The sequence below is a fragment of the Microcaecilia unicolor genome, chromosome 3 (assembly GCF_901765095.1).
Source record: "Microcaecilia unicolor chromosome 3, aMicUni1.1, whole genome shotgun sequence".
In the NCBI taxonomy this organism is placed as follows: Eukaryota; Metazoa; Chordata; class Amphibia; order Gymnophiona; family Siphonopidae; genus Microcaecilia; species Microcaecilia unicolor.
The window spans coordinates 133,532,119-133,547,627 of record NC_044033.1 but is presented as its reverse complement, the minus strand read 5'-3'; the positions used below and the strand labels follow the sequence as shown (position 1 = coordinate 133,547,627).

General features: G+C 48.1%; 1 protein-coding gene across 1 annotated transcript in view; it reads right to left on the bottom strand.

Moving 5' to 3' along the window:
- Positions 1-15,509, bottom strand: part of LOC115464288 — a 122,180-nt gene that overhangs the window by 55,370 nt on the left and 51,301 nt on the right. The window contains exon 5 of the mRNA XM_030194681.1: positions 1,453-1,619. Coding sequence (XP_030050541.1) covers positions 1,453-1,619 — 167 coding nt within the window. The remainder of the gene's footprint in view (positions 1-1,452; positions 1,620-15,509) is intronic.

Genomic DNA, 15,509 nt, shown 5'->3' with positions numbered 1-15,509 from the left:
CGCACTGGGCCATATTCTATAACTAGGTGTCTAAATTTTGGAACACTATGAAACACCCATTTCTCTGCCTATAACCACACCTCTTTTTGCCTCTGCACATTCGAAGTTCGGCGCACATTGTTACAGAATACGCTTACCGAGTTGTACGCCCAAATTTTAATCAGTGCCAATTAGTGCTCATTATTGCTTGATAAGTGCTGTTAAGCCAATTAAGTTACGCGCTGTGTTATAGAATCCGCGCCCATTTTGGCATCTAAATCTAAGCGCACTACACAGAATCCGGGAGTATGCGCTGACCATGAATATTCAGCAGATAACCGGTTAAGTGCTATTTAACCGGTCAGGCAGATAATTCAAGGAACAGTTTAGTAAAGTGAACATAATGAAGATTTGTCTCACAAATTATGGAGGTCTTTTACTAAGGTGCACTAGTGTGTTTAGCTCGAGCTAGGAATCCGCTGGCGCTAAACACCAAGATGCCCATATGGGCTTCTCTGTGTTTAGCACCAGCTGATTTCTAGCATGAGATAAAAACGCTAGCGTACCTTAGTAAAATAAAAGACCCCCTATATGATGATCTCTTAAAAAAAAAAAACTTTAACAAATTTTTTTCTCAAAAAAAAGTTTTAACACAGCATAGCATGAGTAGTTTGGTTTAAATATAAATGAATTAAGTCATAGATGTAAATGAGAGGACTATTATGGAGAGTGGAAAGACACAGAAAACATTTCTTTAAAATCCTATAATTTGCTATTAACATTTTGGAAGTATTATCAGTTTTAAACTTATTTTTTTGATTAACTAATGTTTATATACCACACTGAGCGACTAGTGTTTTGGAAAGGCAGTTTATAAAGCCTTTAAAAATAAATAAATAATTCCATTGTAATTTTCAGGTTTATTGGGTTTCTTCTGAAAACCAGACCTTTTAATACCTTAACAGCTGGACCTGATTCCTTAAAGCAGCATTCTTAAGAGAAAATATCAGCTATACAGGCAGGTTCATTTTCAAAAGTCATTTACCTGGACAAATAGTTATTTATACAGATAAACCGACTACTTAACTTCCCAGGTAAAAGTGAGTGTGATGATCAACAAAACACATACTTTCACTTGTATAAGGAACAGCATTCACAAGGCATGTTTAGGTCTGCAGAGAGAAATAATGCATGCAGAATACAATTTTAAGTCTACATACTGTATATTATTTACAATGGAAAAGTACTCACAGAAACAGAAGGAGCACATCTCTGTGGGCACTTTTTTTCCCCAGGGCAATTTTCCAAAGGGTAAGAATGTTTGTCCTATTTCTTTGAAAACTGCTACGACGATCATGAATACAAGTACTGGCAGATTCTATGATTTTATATCAGTGTAGGCATTTTTGAAACTGCCTCCTATATGACTTCAAGTTACACAAGAGGTATCAAAGGAAATCCAAGGATTCATACCTCGGTAGGCATAGCAGCAGTGAACAGTTGCTCTAGATATTTTTATGTCAAGTTCATATTCTGGAAGCCTCCAATTTTCTCCTAGGAGTGTCTCATCTAGTGGGTCAATCTTTAATCTTCTTGTTAGTAAGTCAATATATGGTGCTGAAAAAGTGTGCTTCGGCTCACTGGATGAAAGACAAGTAAGAAAAGATTTGCAGAACAATTCATATAAGAATATTTGTTTTTCTAAATTATAATTGTAAAACAAGTTAGCTAAATCCCGTCCCAACACTATCCTTAGAGGTCCCAGTCAAAGCTTCGCAGAGCCTGTGTTTTGTATGCTGACATTTAACATTCCATTCTGTACTGGCCCTGAAGATACAGTGCCCACTCCCCCTAACTCGTCAATTTCAGGAGGTCTTTCTTCAACACATTCCCACGGATTCTATATATGGTGCCTTGAGTTATGTGCGCAAATCTGGGCGTATTCTGATTTGCATGCGTAATTTAATTTGATAGTGAGCCAATCAGTGCTGATAATTGGATGCTAACAAGCAATTATCAGCATTAATTGGCAATAAAGCGAAGATACTTACCTGTAGCAGCTATTCTCCAAGGACAACAGGTTGATTATCCTCACGAGTGGGTAGGCGATCTGCGCCAGACCAGAAACCGGCATTCCAAATAGCAAACGTTTGCTAAAGCCTTCTGAGCGTGACACGCTTCTGACTGCACACGTGCAGAATGCCTTCCCGCCCGCCACGTGGCTGCACTCCTCAGTTCAGTCAAAAGCAAAAAAGAAAAATAGAGAAGACAACTCCAAGGGGAGGTGGGTGGGTTTGTGAGGATAATCAGCCTGCTGTCCTCAGAGAATACCTGCTACATGTAAGTATCTTCGCTTTCTCCGAAGACAAGCAAGCTGTATTATCCTCACAAGTGGGGCATCCCTAGCATCCATGCTCACCCAAAACAATAAACACTGGTCAATTGGGCCTCACAACGGCGAGGACATAACATGGATTAACCTAAACCTGTATACAACCTAGCTGAGAGTGCAGCCTGGAACAGAATAAAACAGGCCTTGGGTGCTGGAGCTGGATTCTATACCCCAAACAGATTCTGCAACACCGACTGTCCAAACCGACTGTCTCGTCAGGTATCCTGCTGAAGGCAGTAATGAGATGTGAATGTGTGGACTGAAGACCACGTCGCAGCTTTGCAAATCTCTTCAATGAAGGCTGACTTCAAGTGAGCCACCGACGCAGCCATGGTTCTGATATTATGAGTAAGCCCAGCCTGGGCATAAGCGAAGGAAATGCAATCTGCTAGCCAATTGGAAATAGTGCGTTTACCGATGGCGACTCCCCTCCTGTTGGGATCAAAAGAAAAAGACAACTGGGCGGACTGTCTGAAGTACTTCGTCCGCTCCATGCAAAAGGCCAATGCTCTCTAGCAGTCCAAGGTGTGCAAGCTGCTTTTACCACGGTGGGCATGAGGACGGGGAAATAATGTTGGCAAGACAATTGACTGGTTCAGATGGAATTTTGACACTACCTTCGGCAGGAACTTAGGGTGCGTGCAGAGGACTACCCTATTGTGATGAAACTTAGTATAAGGTGCATCCACTACTAAGGCCTGAAGCTCATTGACCTTACAAGCTGAAGTAACAGCCACCAAGAAAATGACCTTCCAGGTAAAGTACTTAAGATGGCAGGAATTCAGTGGCTCAAAAAGAGCTTTCATCAGCTAGGTGAGAACAACGTTGAAACCCCATAACACCAGTGGAGGTTTGACAGGGGGCTTTGACAAAAGCAAACCTCTCATGAAGCGAACCACTAAAGGCTGTCCAGAGATAGGATTATCCTCTACACGCTTATGATAAGCACTAATTGCGCTGAGGTGAACCCTTATGGAGTTGGTCTTGAGACCAGACTCTGATAAGTGTAGAAGGTATTCAAGCAGGGTCTGTGTAGGACAGGAAAGGGGATCCATGGCCTTGCTGTCACACCAGATGGCAAACCTTTTCCATTTAAAAGAGTAACACCTCTTAGTGGAATCTTCCCTGGAAGCCAGCAAGACCCGGAAGACACTCTCCGAGAGACCCAATGAAGTGAATTCTAGGCTCTCAATATCCAGGCCGTGTCAGCCAGAGACTGGAGGTTGGGATGTAGAAGCAACCCTTCGTTCTGCCTGATGAGGGTCGGAAAACAGTCCAATCTCCATGGTTCTTTGGAGGACAACTCCAGAAGAACAGGGAACCAGATCTGACGCGGCCAAAAGGGGACGATCAGAATCATGGTTCCGCAGTCTTGTTTGAGTTTCAACAAAGTCTTTCCCACCAGAGGTATGGGAGGATATACATACAGAAGGCCTGTCTCCCAACGAAGGAGGAAGGCATCCGATGCTAGTCTGCTGTGGGCCTGAAGCCTGGAACAGAACTGAGGGACCTTGTGATTGTGGTGAGTGGCAAAAAGATCCACTGAGGGGGTGCCCCATGCTTGGAAGATCTTGCGGGCTACACCCATATTCAGAGACCACTTGTGAGGATGCATTGTCCTGCTCAGTCTGTTGGCCAAGCTATTGCTTACACCTGCCAGATAAGTGGCTTTGAGAAACATGCCATGATGACGCGCCCATAGCCACATCTGGATGGCTTCCTGACACAGAGGGCGAGATACGGTACCTCCCTGCTTGTTGGTGTAGTACATCACAACCTGAATGTCTGTTTGAATCAAGATAATTTGGTTGGACGGCTGATCTCTGAAAGCCTTTAGAGTGTTCCAGATCGCTCGGAGCTCCAGGAGATTGATCTGAAGACCTGAGTCTTGGAGAGATGTGTGAAGCTCATCTACATGAGCCCCCCACCCCAGGACAGACGCATCCGTCGTCAGCACTTTCTGTGGCTGAGGAATTTGGAATGGACGTCCTATGGTCAAACTGGATTGAATTGTTCACCACTGAAGAGAATGCACAAGGTCAGTGGCTTGACACCAATGAGAAGCCAGGGTCCATTGAGCAGATCTCTTATGCAGACGTGCCATGGGTGTGACATGAACAGTGGAGGCCATGAGCCCCAAGAGTCTCAACATCTGCCGAGCTGTGACTTGCTGAGACTGTCGAACCATGGACACAAGAGACAGAAGGTTGTCTGCCCATACCTTGGGAAGAAAGGCTCGAACTGTCCTCATATTGAACAACGCTCCAATGAATTCCAATTTCTGAACCGGCGTGAGATGGGACTTGGGGTAATTTATTATGAACCCTAATAGTTCCAGCACTTGAATAGTCTTCCGCATGTACTCCTGAGCACCGTCCTCCGAGGTGCTCTTTACCAGCCAATCGTCGAGATGAGGGAACACATGCACTCTCAGCCTGTGTAGTGACGCCGCAACCACTGCTAAGCATTTTGTGAATACTCTGGGCACTGACGCTAGGCCAAAGGGCAGAACGCGGTACTGAAAGTGATGCGTTCCCAGCCAAGATCAAAGATACTTCCTGTGAGCTGGAAGTATTGGGATATGAGTGTAAGTGTCCTTTAAGTCCAGAGAGCATAGCCAATCTTTTTCCTGAATCACGGGAAGAAGGGTGCCCAGGGAAACCATCCTGATCTTTTCTTGGACTACGAATTTGTTCAGGGCCCTTAGGTCAAGGATGGGACTCATTCCCCCCTGTTTTCTTCTGCACAAGGAAATACCTGGAATAGAATCCCAGCACTTCTTCCCCTGATGGAACGGGTTCGACCGCATGGGTCTTTAGAAGGGCAGAGAGTTCCTCTGCAAGTACCTGCCTGTGTGGAGAGCTGAATAAATGAGCTCTTGGTGGGCAATTTGGAGGTCTGGATTCCAGATTGAGGGTGTATCCTAACCGGACTACTTGAAGAACCTAACCGGCAAGTCTTCTGGCACAGACACTTTTATTGCGGCTATGCTCTCCTGGAACCAGTCAAAAGCTCATCCCTTGTTTTTGCTGGGGAGCAACAGGGGCCTTGGGCGCATGCTGTTGATGGGAATGAGTGAGCCTGAGTAGGCTGGTGAGATGCTGGAGTGTACCTACGCCTAGAATAGGAATAGGGAGCACTCCATGACCCACCATAATATCTTCTAGTTGAGGGGGTGGAGGCAGAAGGTGCCCGGCGGGAAAGAGAAGACATAGCATCTGTATGCTTCTTGATCTGGTCAACAAGATCTTCCACCTTCTCTCCGAAAAGATTATCCCCCCGGCAAGGAACACCCACAATCCTCTGCTGGACCGAATGGTCCAGGTCAGAAACACGCAGCCATGAGAGTCTGCACATTGCTATCTTGAGCAGAGATCCTGGATGCTACATCAAAAGTGTCAAATGCGCCCCTGTCCAAGAATTTTCGACACGCCTTCTGCTGCTTGACCACCTGGCAAAAAGGTCTGGAGGGGGCATCGACCAAACTAGACAGCTGCCGCACTGAGTTCCGCAAGTGGATGCTCGTGAAGAGCTGGTATGACTGTATACAGGTATTGAGCATTGTGGCCTGTTTATTGTTTTGAGTGAGCCTGGGGGCTAGGGATACGCCATTTGTGAGAACAATCAGCCTGCTGTCCTCGGAGAATACCTTCTACAGGTATGTAGCTTTCGCTTTCTCCAAGGACAAGCAGGCTGCTTGTTCTCACAAATGGGGTATCCCTAGCCCCCAGGCTCACTCAAAACAATAAACATTGATCAATTGGGCCTCGCAACGGCGAGGACATAACTGAGATTGACCTAAACTTATTCAACTAACTGAGAGTGCAGCCTGGAACAGAATAAAAATGGGTCTAGGGGGGTGGAGTTGGATTCTAAACCCCGAACAGATTCTGCAGCACCGACTGCCCGAACCGACTGTCGCGTCGGGTATCCTGCTGAAGGCAGTAATGAGATGTGAATGTGTGGACAGATGACCACATCACAGCCTTGCAAATCTCTTCGATAGTGGCTGACTTCAAGTGGGTCACTGACGTTGCCATGGCTCTAACACTATGAGCCGTGACATGACCCTCAAGAGTCAGCCCAGCCTGGGCGTAAGCGAAGGAAATGCAATCTGCTAGCCAATTGGATATGGTGCGTTTCCCGACAGCCACTCCCCTTCTGTTGGGATCAAAAGAAACAAACATTTGGGCGGACTGTCTGTGGGGCTGTGTCCGCTCCAGATAGGAGGCCAATGCTCGTTTGCAGTCCAATGTGTGCAGCTGACGTTCAGCAGGGCAGGTATGAGGACGGGGAAAGAATGTTGGCAAGACAACTGACTGGTTCAGATGGAACTCCGACACCACCTTCGGCAAGAACTTAGGGTGACTGCGGAGGACTACTTTATGATGAAATTTAGTATAAGGAGCATGAGCTACCAGGGCTTGAAGCTCACTGACTCTGCGAGCTGAAGTGACTGCCACCAAGAAAATGACCTTCCAAGTCAAGTACTTCAGATGGCAGGAATTCAGTGGCTCGAAAGGAGGTTTCATCAGCTGGGTGAGAATGACACTGAGATCCCATGACACTGTAGGAGGTTTGATGGGGGGTTTTGACAAAAGCAAACCTCTCATAAAGCGAACAACTAGAGGCTGTCCAGAGATCGGCTTACCTTCCACACGGTAATGGTATGCACTAATTGCACTAAGATGAACCCTTACAGAGTTGGTTTTAAGACCAGACTTGGACAAGTGTAGAAGGTATTTAAGCAGGGTCTGTGTAGGACAGGAACGAGGATCTAGGGCCTTGCTGTCACACCAGACGGCAAACCTCCGCCATAGAAAAGAGTAACTCTTTTTAGTGGAATCTTTCCTGGAAGCAAGCAAGACACGGGAGACACCCTCGGAGAGACCCAAGGAGGCAAAATCTATGCTCTCAACATCCAAGCCGTGAGAGCCAGGGACAAGGTTGGGATGCAGAAGAGCCCCCTCGTTCTGATTAATGAGGGTCGGAAAACACTCCAATCTCCACGGTTCTTCGTAGGACAATTCCAGAAGAAGAGGGAACCATACCTGGAGCGGCCAAAAGGGAGCGATCAGGATCATGGTGCCTCGATCTTGCTTGAGTTTCAGCAAAGTCTTCCCACCAAAGGTATGGGAGGATAAGCATACAGGAGGCCTTCCCCCCAATCCAGGAGAAAGGCATCCGATGTTAGCCTGCCATGGGCCTGAAGTCTGGAACAGAATTGAGGGACCTTGTGATTGAGTTGTGTGGCAAAGAGATCCACCAAGGGAGTGCCCCACACTTGAAAGATCTCGAGTACCACCCTGGAATTGATCGACCACTCGTGAGGTTGCATTATCCTGCTCAATCTGTCGGCCAGACTGTTGTTTACGCCTGCCAGATAGGTGGCTTGAAGAAACATGCCGTTCCGGCGAGCCCAAAGCCACATTCTGATGACCTCCTGACACAGATGGCAAGATCCGGTGCCCCCCTGCTTGTTGATGTAATACATGGCAACCTGATTGTCTGTATGAATTTGAATAATTTGATGGGACAGCCGATCTCTGAAGGCCTTTAGAGCGTTCCAGACCGCTCGTAACTCCAGGAGGTTTATCTACTACTACTACTTACTACTACTTAGCATTTCTATAGCGCTGCCAGGGTTACGCAGCGCTGTACAAGTTTAAACATGGGGAAGGACAGTCCCTGCTCAAGAGAGCTTACAATCTAAAGGTAAAAACTATGTAGATAACTGTGTTATCTGTAAACCTTTCTCCTGAAGGGACCAACTCCTTTGGGTGTGAAGCCCATCGACATGAGCTCCCCACCCCAGGAGAGACGCATCCGTTGTCAGTACCTTTTGAGGCTGAGGAATTTGGAAAGGACGTCCCAGAGTCAAATTGAACCGAACTGTCCACCAATGGAGGGACTGAAGAAAACTCGTGGACAGCAGGACTACGTCCTCTAGGTCCCCAGCAGCTTGGTACCACTGAGATGCTAGGGCCCATTGAGCTGATCTCATGTGGAGGCGGGCCATGGGAGTCACATGAACTGTGGAGGCCATGTGGCCAAGCAATCTCAACATCTTCCGAGCTGTGATCTGCTGAGACGCCCATACCCAGGAAACGAGAGACAAAAGAGTGTCGGCCCTCGCTTCCGGAAGGTAGGCACGAGCCATCTGAGAGTCCAGCAGAGCTCCTATGAATTCTAGCTTCTGGGTTGGAAAAGATGGGACTTTGGATAATTTATCACAAACTCAAGTAGCTCCAGGAGTCACCTGCATGGACTGTAGAGATCCTGCCTCAGAGGTGTTCTTCACCAGCCAATCGTCGAGATAAGGGAACATGTGCACTCCCAGTCTGCGTAGAGACGCCACCATGATAGCCAGGCATTTTGTAAACACTCTGGGCGCAGAGGCGAGACCAAAGGGTAACACACAATACTGAAAATGCCGTGTTCCCAGACGGAATCGAAGATACTGTGAGCTGGCAGTATCAGGATGTGAGTGTAAGCATCCTTTAAATCCAGAGAGCATAGCCAATCGTTTTCCTGAATCACGGGAAGGAGGGTGCCCAGGGAAACCATCCTGAACTTTTCTCGGACCAGATATTTGTTCAGGGCCCTTAGGTCTAGGATGGGACGCATCCCCCCTGTTTTCTTTTCCACAAGGAAGTACCTGGAATAGAATCCCAGCCCTTCCTGCCCCAGTGGTACGGGCTCGACCGCATTGGCGCTGAGAAGGGCGGAGAGTTCCTCGGCAAGTACCTGCTTGTGCTGGAAGCTGAAGGACTGAGCTCCCGGTGGACAATTTGGAGGTTTTGAAGTCAAATTGAGGGCGTATCCCAGCCGAACTATTTGAAGAACCCACTGGTCGGAGGTTATGAGAGGCCACCTTTGGTGAAAAAATTTCAACCTCCCCCCGACAGGCAGATCGTCTGGCATGGATACTTGGACTTCGGCTATGCTTTGCTGGAGCCAGTCAAAAGCTCGTCCCTTGCTTTTGCTGGGGAGCTGCTGGGGCCTGTTGAGGCGCACGCTGTTGACGGGAACGAGCGTGCTGGGGTTTAGCCTGAGCAGCAGGCTGGCGGGAGGGAGGATTGTACCTATGCTTATTAGAAGAATAGAGAACAGTCCTCCTTCCCCCATAAAAACGTCTACCAGTTGAGGTAGATGCTGAAGGTGCCCGGTGGGAGAATTTGTCGAAGGCAGTGTCCCACTGGTGGAGTTGTTCTATCACCTGTTCAACCCTTTCTCCAAAAATGTTATCCCCCTGGCAAGGAGCATCCGCTATCCGCTGCTGGAGCCTATTCTCCAGGTCGGAGGCACGCAGCCATGAGAGTCTGCGCATCACCACACCTTGAGAAGCAGCCCTGGATGCGACATCAAAAGAATCGTAAACACCCCCGCCAGGAATTTACGACACGCCTTCAGCTGCCTGACCACTTGCTGAAAAGGCTTGGCCTGCTCAGAAGGGAGCTTGTCCACCAAGTCCGCCAACTGCCGCACATTGTTCCGCATATGAATGCATACTCCCTATAACTCTTGACCTACTTAAGGGCCAGATCCACCACACCAGAGTCATGGGGCAACTGGGTCCTCATTAACTCTGGATCCCCATGGATCTGATACTGGGATTCAATTTTCTAGGGAATGTGGGGATTAGGTAACGGCTTCGCCCAGTTCGCCAGCAATGTCTTTTTGAGGACATGATGCATGGGTACAGTGGACGATTCCTTAGGTGGTGAAGGATAGTCCAAGAGTTCAAACATTTTGGCTCTTGGCTCATCCTCCGTAACCACAGGGAAGGGAATGCCGTAGACATTTCCCGGACAAAGGCTGCGAAAGACAGACTCTCAGGAGGAGAAAGCTGCCTTTCAGGAGAAGGAGTGGGATCAGAGGGAAGACCACCAGTCTCCTCATCAGAGAAATATCTTTGGTCCTCCTCTGCTTCCCACGAGGCCTCGCCCTCGGTATCGGACACAAGTTTACGTACTTCAGTCCGAAGCCGGGCCCATCTCGACTCCGTGGAAACAGGGCTATGGTGGACACGTCGAGAGGAAGACTCCCGCATCGGCAGCGATGAAGCTCCCTCCATCGATGTCGTTGGGGAGTCGGCCTGGGAGGCTGCCGATGCAGGTACCGCAAGCGGTACTGGGACCAGAGACCTTACGACGGGCCAGCCGGCGCCTCACTCAATGGCACTGGCGGCGCAAGCGCCCCCTGGTACCGGAGGATAAGGGCGCAACAGCTCCTCCAGAATCCCTGGGAGGATGGCCCTGAGGATCTCGTTCAGAGCGGCTGTCGAGGAAGGCAAGGAGTCCGGTACAGGCGATGAGCTGAGAATCTGTCCAGGACGCGGAGGCGGTACCGGGCTGTCCACAGTGGAGCGCATCGACACCTCCTGTATGGAGGGTGGGTGGTCCTTCCGGTGTTGGCGCTTGGGTGCCAGTGCCACCGGCAACCCAGAGCTCTCGGTACCACGTCTGGAAGGCGACCGATGACGATGCTCCTTTGCCTTCGCACGAAGCACATCACCGGTACCTCCCGGTACCGAAGAGGAGGACATCAAATCCAAACGTCTCCTGTGGGCCGGGTCCGAAAGAAGTCGATCCCGGGGGGCCTGTACCTCAGGAGCCCTCGAGGCAGGCAGAGACCTACTCAAGGGCTCACCACTACCAGGAGGGGAATGGACAGCCCTCACCTGCACTCCGGAAGACGAAGCACCATTCGACGACATTGATACCACCGATGACCTCGGTATCACAGACGTTGGAGCACCGGCAGATGAGCTGGGTACGCAGATGTCGACGCACTGGACGATGACCTCGGTACCGAAGACGTCAAAGCACCGGACGAGGCCCCGAACAAAAGGTTCCACTGGGCCAATCTCGCCGCCTGAGTCCTCTTCTTCAACAGAAGACAGAGAGTACAGGCCTGGGGACGATGCCCGGCCCCCAGACACTGAAGGCACGAAACGTGCCTATCAGTGAGGGAGATAGTCCAGCTGCACTGGGTGCACTTTTTGAAGCCGCTGGCAGGCTTCAAGGACATGGGCGGAAAAATCACGCCGGCGAAATCAAAATTCACGATGATGGCTAATGGCACCAAAAAAGTGAGAAAAAACCTGCACGGGTGGCTAAAAAGGCCGCGCCCGACAACGAAAGGAAACTTAATGGGGAAACTCTCGAAATAAAGGATTTTATTTTAAAAACGAAGAACATGACGGAAAAGAAGAATCTGGACACTTCCGAACGGAAGAACGCGGCGAAAAGACGCGAGGGGTCTCCTTGGGGCGCAGACCGACCGAAAACAGCCGTCCTGAGCCGCGGACAAAAGAAGACTGGCGATCACGCTCGCGTTCGGGCGGGAAGACGGTCGCACATGCGCAGTGTGCATGCGCACGCAAGGGCTAGCAAACGCTGTTGCTAGTGAAGATCCTGTGGACGTCACCCATTTGTGAGAACAAGCAGCCTGCTTGTCCTCGGAGAATTCCAATTTTACACATTTGTAGATGAGTTGAGAAACTATATTGGATGCAAAAGGTGATGATTCTCTCTGCTTTAACAATTATATTTAACTAGTGAAAAAGGCCCGTTTCTGACAGAAATGAAACGGGCGCTAGCAAGGTTTTCCTCGGAGTGTGTGTGTTTTACAGAGTGTGTGTGAGAGTGTGTGATAGAGAGAGAGTGAATGTGTGTGTGTGTGTGACAGAGAGAGTGAGACTGGGTTGGAGAGTGTTAGTGTGAGAATGAGAGTGCCCCGTCCCCCTCCCTCCCAGTTCCAGGCTTGCCCCCCCCCCTCCCAGTTCCAGGGTCTGCCCTCTACCCCTCCCTCCCAGTTGCAGGGTCCGTCTGCACGCCCCCCCATCCAAGTTCCAGGGTCAGCCCCCCTCCCTCCCTCCCTCCCAGGGTCGTTGCCCCCCCCCCCCCCATCTCTCCCTTCCTCCCTCCCATTTTCAGGGTCGTTTTCCCCCTGTCTCCTAAAAAAAGTAAAACCCAGCCCCAGATGTGAATGTATGCCCATCTCCTGAAGCTGCAATGTGGCATATACAAAAAAAGCAAATGTGTCAATGTTATAAAAAAGGTCCCTTTGCCGTTTTGTTTTTTACGTTGTCCAAGTGTTGACGGTCTAAAAGTTTTCTTGTGTCTGTGAGCGGATTACTGAGACTCTTTTCCTCTGCTGTGTGCTGGCAAACGAAGAGCTAAAACCTTCCCTTTGTAGTAGGCAAACAAAACCGGGTTTTTTTTTCTACAGAAATTCTTATGCCCCTCTTCTCTGCCTCTTGTTCGATTACGACTGCAGCCAAAACTGACAATGTGTTGCAAAGAAGAGGAAGTTTGTAGTGCTCTCTGTTCGAGAGGACCTCAGTCTGCTCAGCTGTTTTTTTTTTTTTGTGAGCGGATTACCCAGACTCTTTTCCTGTGCTGTGTGTTGGCGAACAAAGAGCTGAAACCTTCCCTTTGTAGTAGGCAAACAAAACCGTTTTTTTTTTCTCTTGAAATTCTTGTGCTGCTGTTCTCTGCCTCTTGTTCGATTACGACTGCAGCCAAAACTGACAATGTGTTGCAAAGAAGAGGAAGTTTTGAGTGCGATCTGTTCGAGAGGACGTCAGTCTGCTAAGCTGTGTTTTGTTTTTGTATTGTGCTCTGTGTGGGGGCGTCAGTGTGTGTTTTTTTTTTGGAGGGCGACAGGGTTGTTAGCGCAGCACTTTGGTCAGCTGGGTTTTTTTTTTTTTTTTGGAGTGCACTCTGTGAGGGTGTCAGTCTCTGGTGCTTCTATTTTTTTGGAGTGCGACAGGGTTGTTAGCACGGCACTCTGGTCTGCTTGGTTTTTTTTTTGTTTGTATCGGAAAGGGGGGTGCTGAGTTGCATGAATTTGAACTCTGGCACTGTAAAGGCAGTAGTTCTGACTGCTTGGCTCGGCACTGACAGCTAATTCCTAGGCAGGGGAGGAGTAGGGAAACACGCTACTCCTCCCCCTTTCCTTGTTTTTTTTTTGTGGAGCGTCCGTGCTGGCGACGTCATTCGAGGCTTCACCCAACTCAGCCAATCAGATGCGCAACACGGTCTGTGAGTGTCATTGCTCCGCCCGCGACGTCATCACGTTTGTCGTGTGGGCGTGGCAGACAGTCATGGAGGAAAAATTGATCTATGCCGCCTCACATTTAGAACGTTGGGAAAGTGAGGCTTCATTAGAACGTTGGAGGTGCGTTTTATATAGAGAGATTCTTTTTTTTTTCAATTTTGGGCTGGTTCTATAAGGGAAGTTATCAACTTGGGATATCATTAAGACAGGTTATTTTACCACAAGTTGTGCTATTGTCTATAATTTTAGCTATAAGGTATAAAGTTCTACTTCAGGTATACTGCATTATTTCCCACCCCTCATCTCTCTTTTCCTATCAGCCACATGAAGGAATTTCTGGCTGGTCACATGCTCTGATGGTGAAAATGTTGCTAAGGCAACACAGATACCTGGTATATCCTGTTACAAAAGTGATTTACTGGAAAGAGGTGTGGCAAGGACCAATTTCAAGCTTCCAGCACATATGAAAGTCCCAATTACAAGACTCCAGCCCATATGCAGCACCTATGATTGGTCCAGGATAGAGGAGAGGTGGATGCTCACCACAGACTATAAAACCACGCTGCAGACAAAGAAACTCTGAAAAACTAGGTATGCTTGGAGAGAGTGTTTCAGATCCGTCCAATTGGCCTGTTTTTCCCGAAGGGGTTTGCTTCCCCCCCTTCGTACCTTCTAGAAACTAATTCTCTATAATTAAGAATCTTTCTTTCATTTATTCTTTCTTTCTTTGTTCCTTTATCTTCTTTCTCTCTGTTCTGTGACCTTTGTATGAGGAACAAACTTCCTTCTTCCTTTCTCTCTTCTTTATCTAATTAGTCTAATTACTTATAATTTCCAGAGGTACTGATGTTAGATTTTGTAAGCTTTGTTATAACTTTACAACTGATGTCAGATGCTGTGATGGTGGGTGAGTAATTAAATACTTGTAATTATCTCTGATTCCTGTACAATTTCTTCTATAATATTTTGTGATATTTCATAAGTTTTTTAGAGAATGGCAAACCAAATGCAGCCTAGTACACTACTTTAACACAGGGTCCCATTTCATGTCATGAGATCCTTTGGTAAAATTGCATGACTTGTGGTAAAATAATTCTCTATAAACCTGGAGAATGTAATGGGGCAGTTCTACAAACTGAAGAGTTGCAAATCTCCTGGATCGAATGGTATTCATCCCAGAGTACTGATAGAACTGAAAAATGAACTTGTGGAGCTATTGTTAGTAACAGGTAATTTATCCTTAAAATCGAGCATGATACCAGAAGATTGGAGGGTGGCCAATGTATCGCCGATTTTTAAAAAAGGTTCTAGGGGAGATCCGGGAAATTATAGACCGGTGAGTCTGACATCGGTACCGGGCAAAATGGTAGAGACTATTATAAAGAACAAAATTACAGAACATGTTCAAAAGCATGGATTAATGAGACAAAGCCAACATGGATTTAGTGAAGGGAAATCTTGCCTCAACAATCTACTACATTTCTTTGAAGGGGTGAACAAACGTGGATAAAAGTGAACCGGTTGGGGGATTCAAGATGGCGTTCATGAGAGGAGGTGCGGCTTGAACGCTCTCGACTTCTTACCGCGTTTCGCAAAGCTGTCCTTCTTATCCCCTAATTAATAGGGAAAAGAAAGTGGAAGACTGGGGTGAAAGCCTCCACTAGCCCTGGTACTGTTCCAGCAATGCGACAGACGAAGATGGAAGCGTTTTGCGCTCAGGCGCATGGAACACACCTCTCGACCCTGGTTGGGTCTCCGGTACAGCAGGGAGACTTTAGCCTTGAGGCGGTGTCTTTGAGCCCGCCTCTTCAAACGGCTCCACCAAGACCCGTGGGAGGATTAATCCTAGCTCGAGAGTCGCTGTCTGAATCGGTAACGACTGTTGGAGGCCCAGCTGGATTTTCAACACCAGAAAACTTACCATCTGGAAGAAGTCTGAGTGGGGTTGTTTCCTCATCTTCCCCTATTCTGGCTACCCCCACGGTTAACCCTGGTGGAACTTTAAGACCAGCTGTAATTACACTTGAGACTCTGTGGGATGCAATTCAAAACCTGAGTTCGACAATGCAAC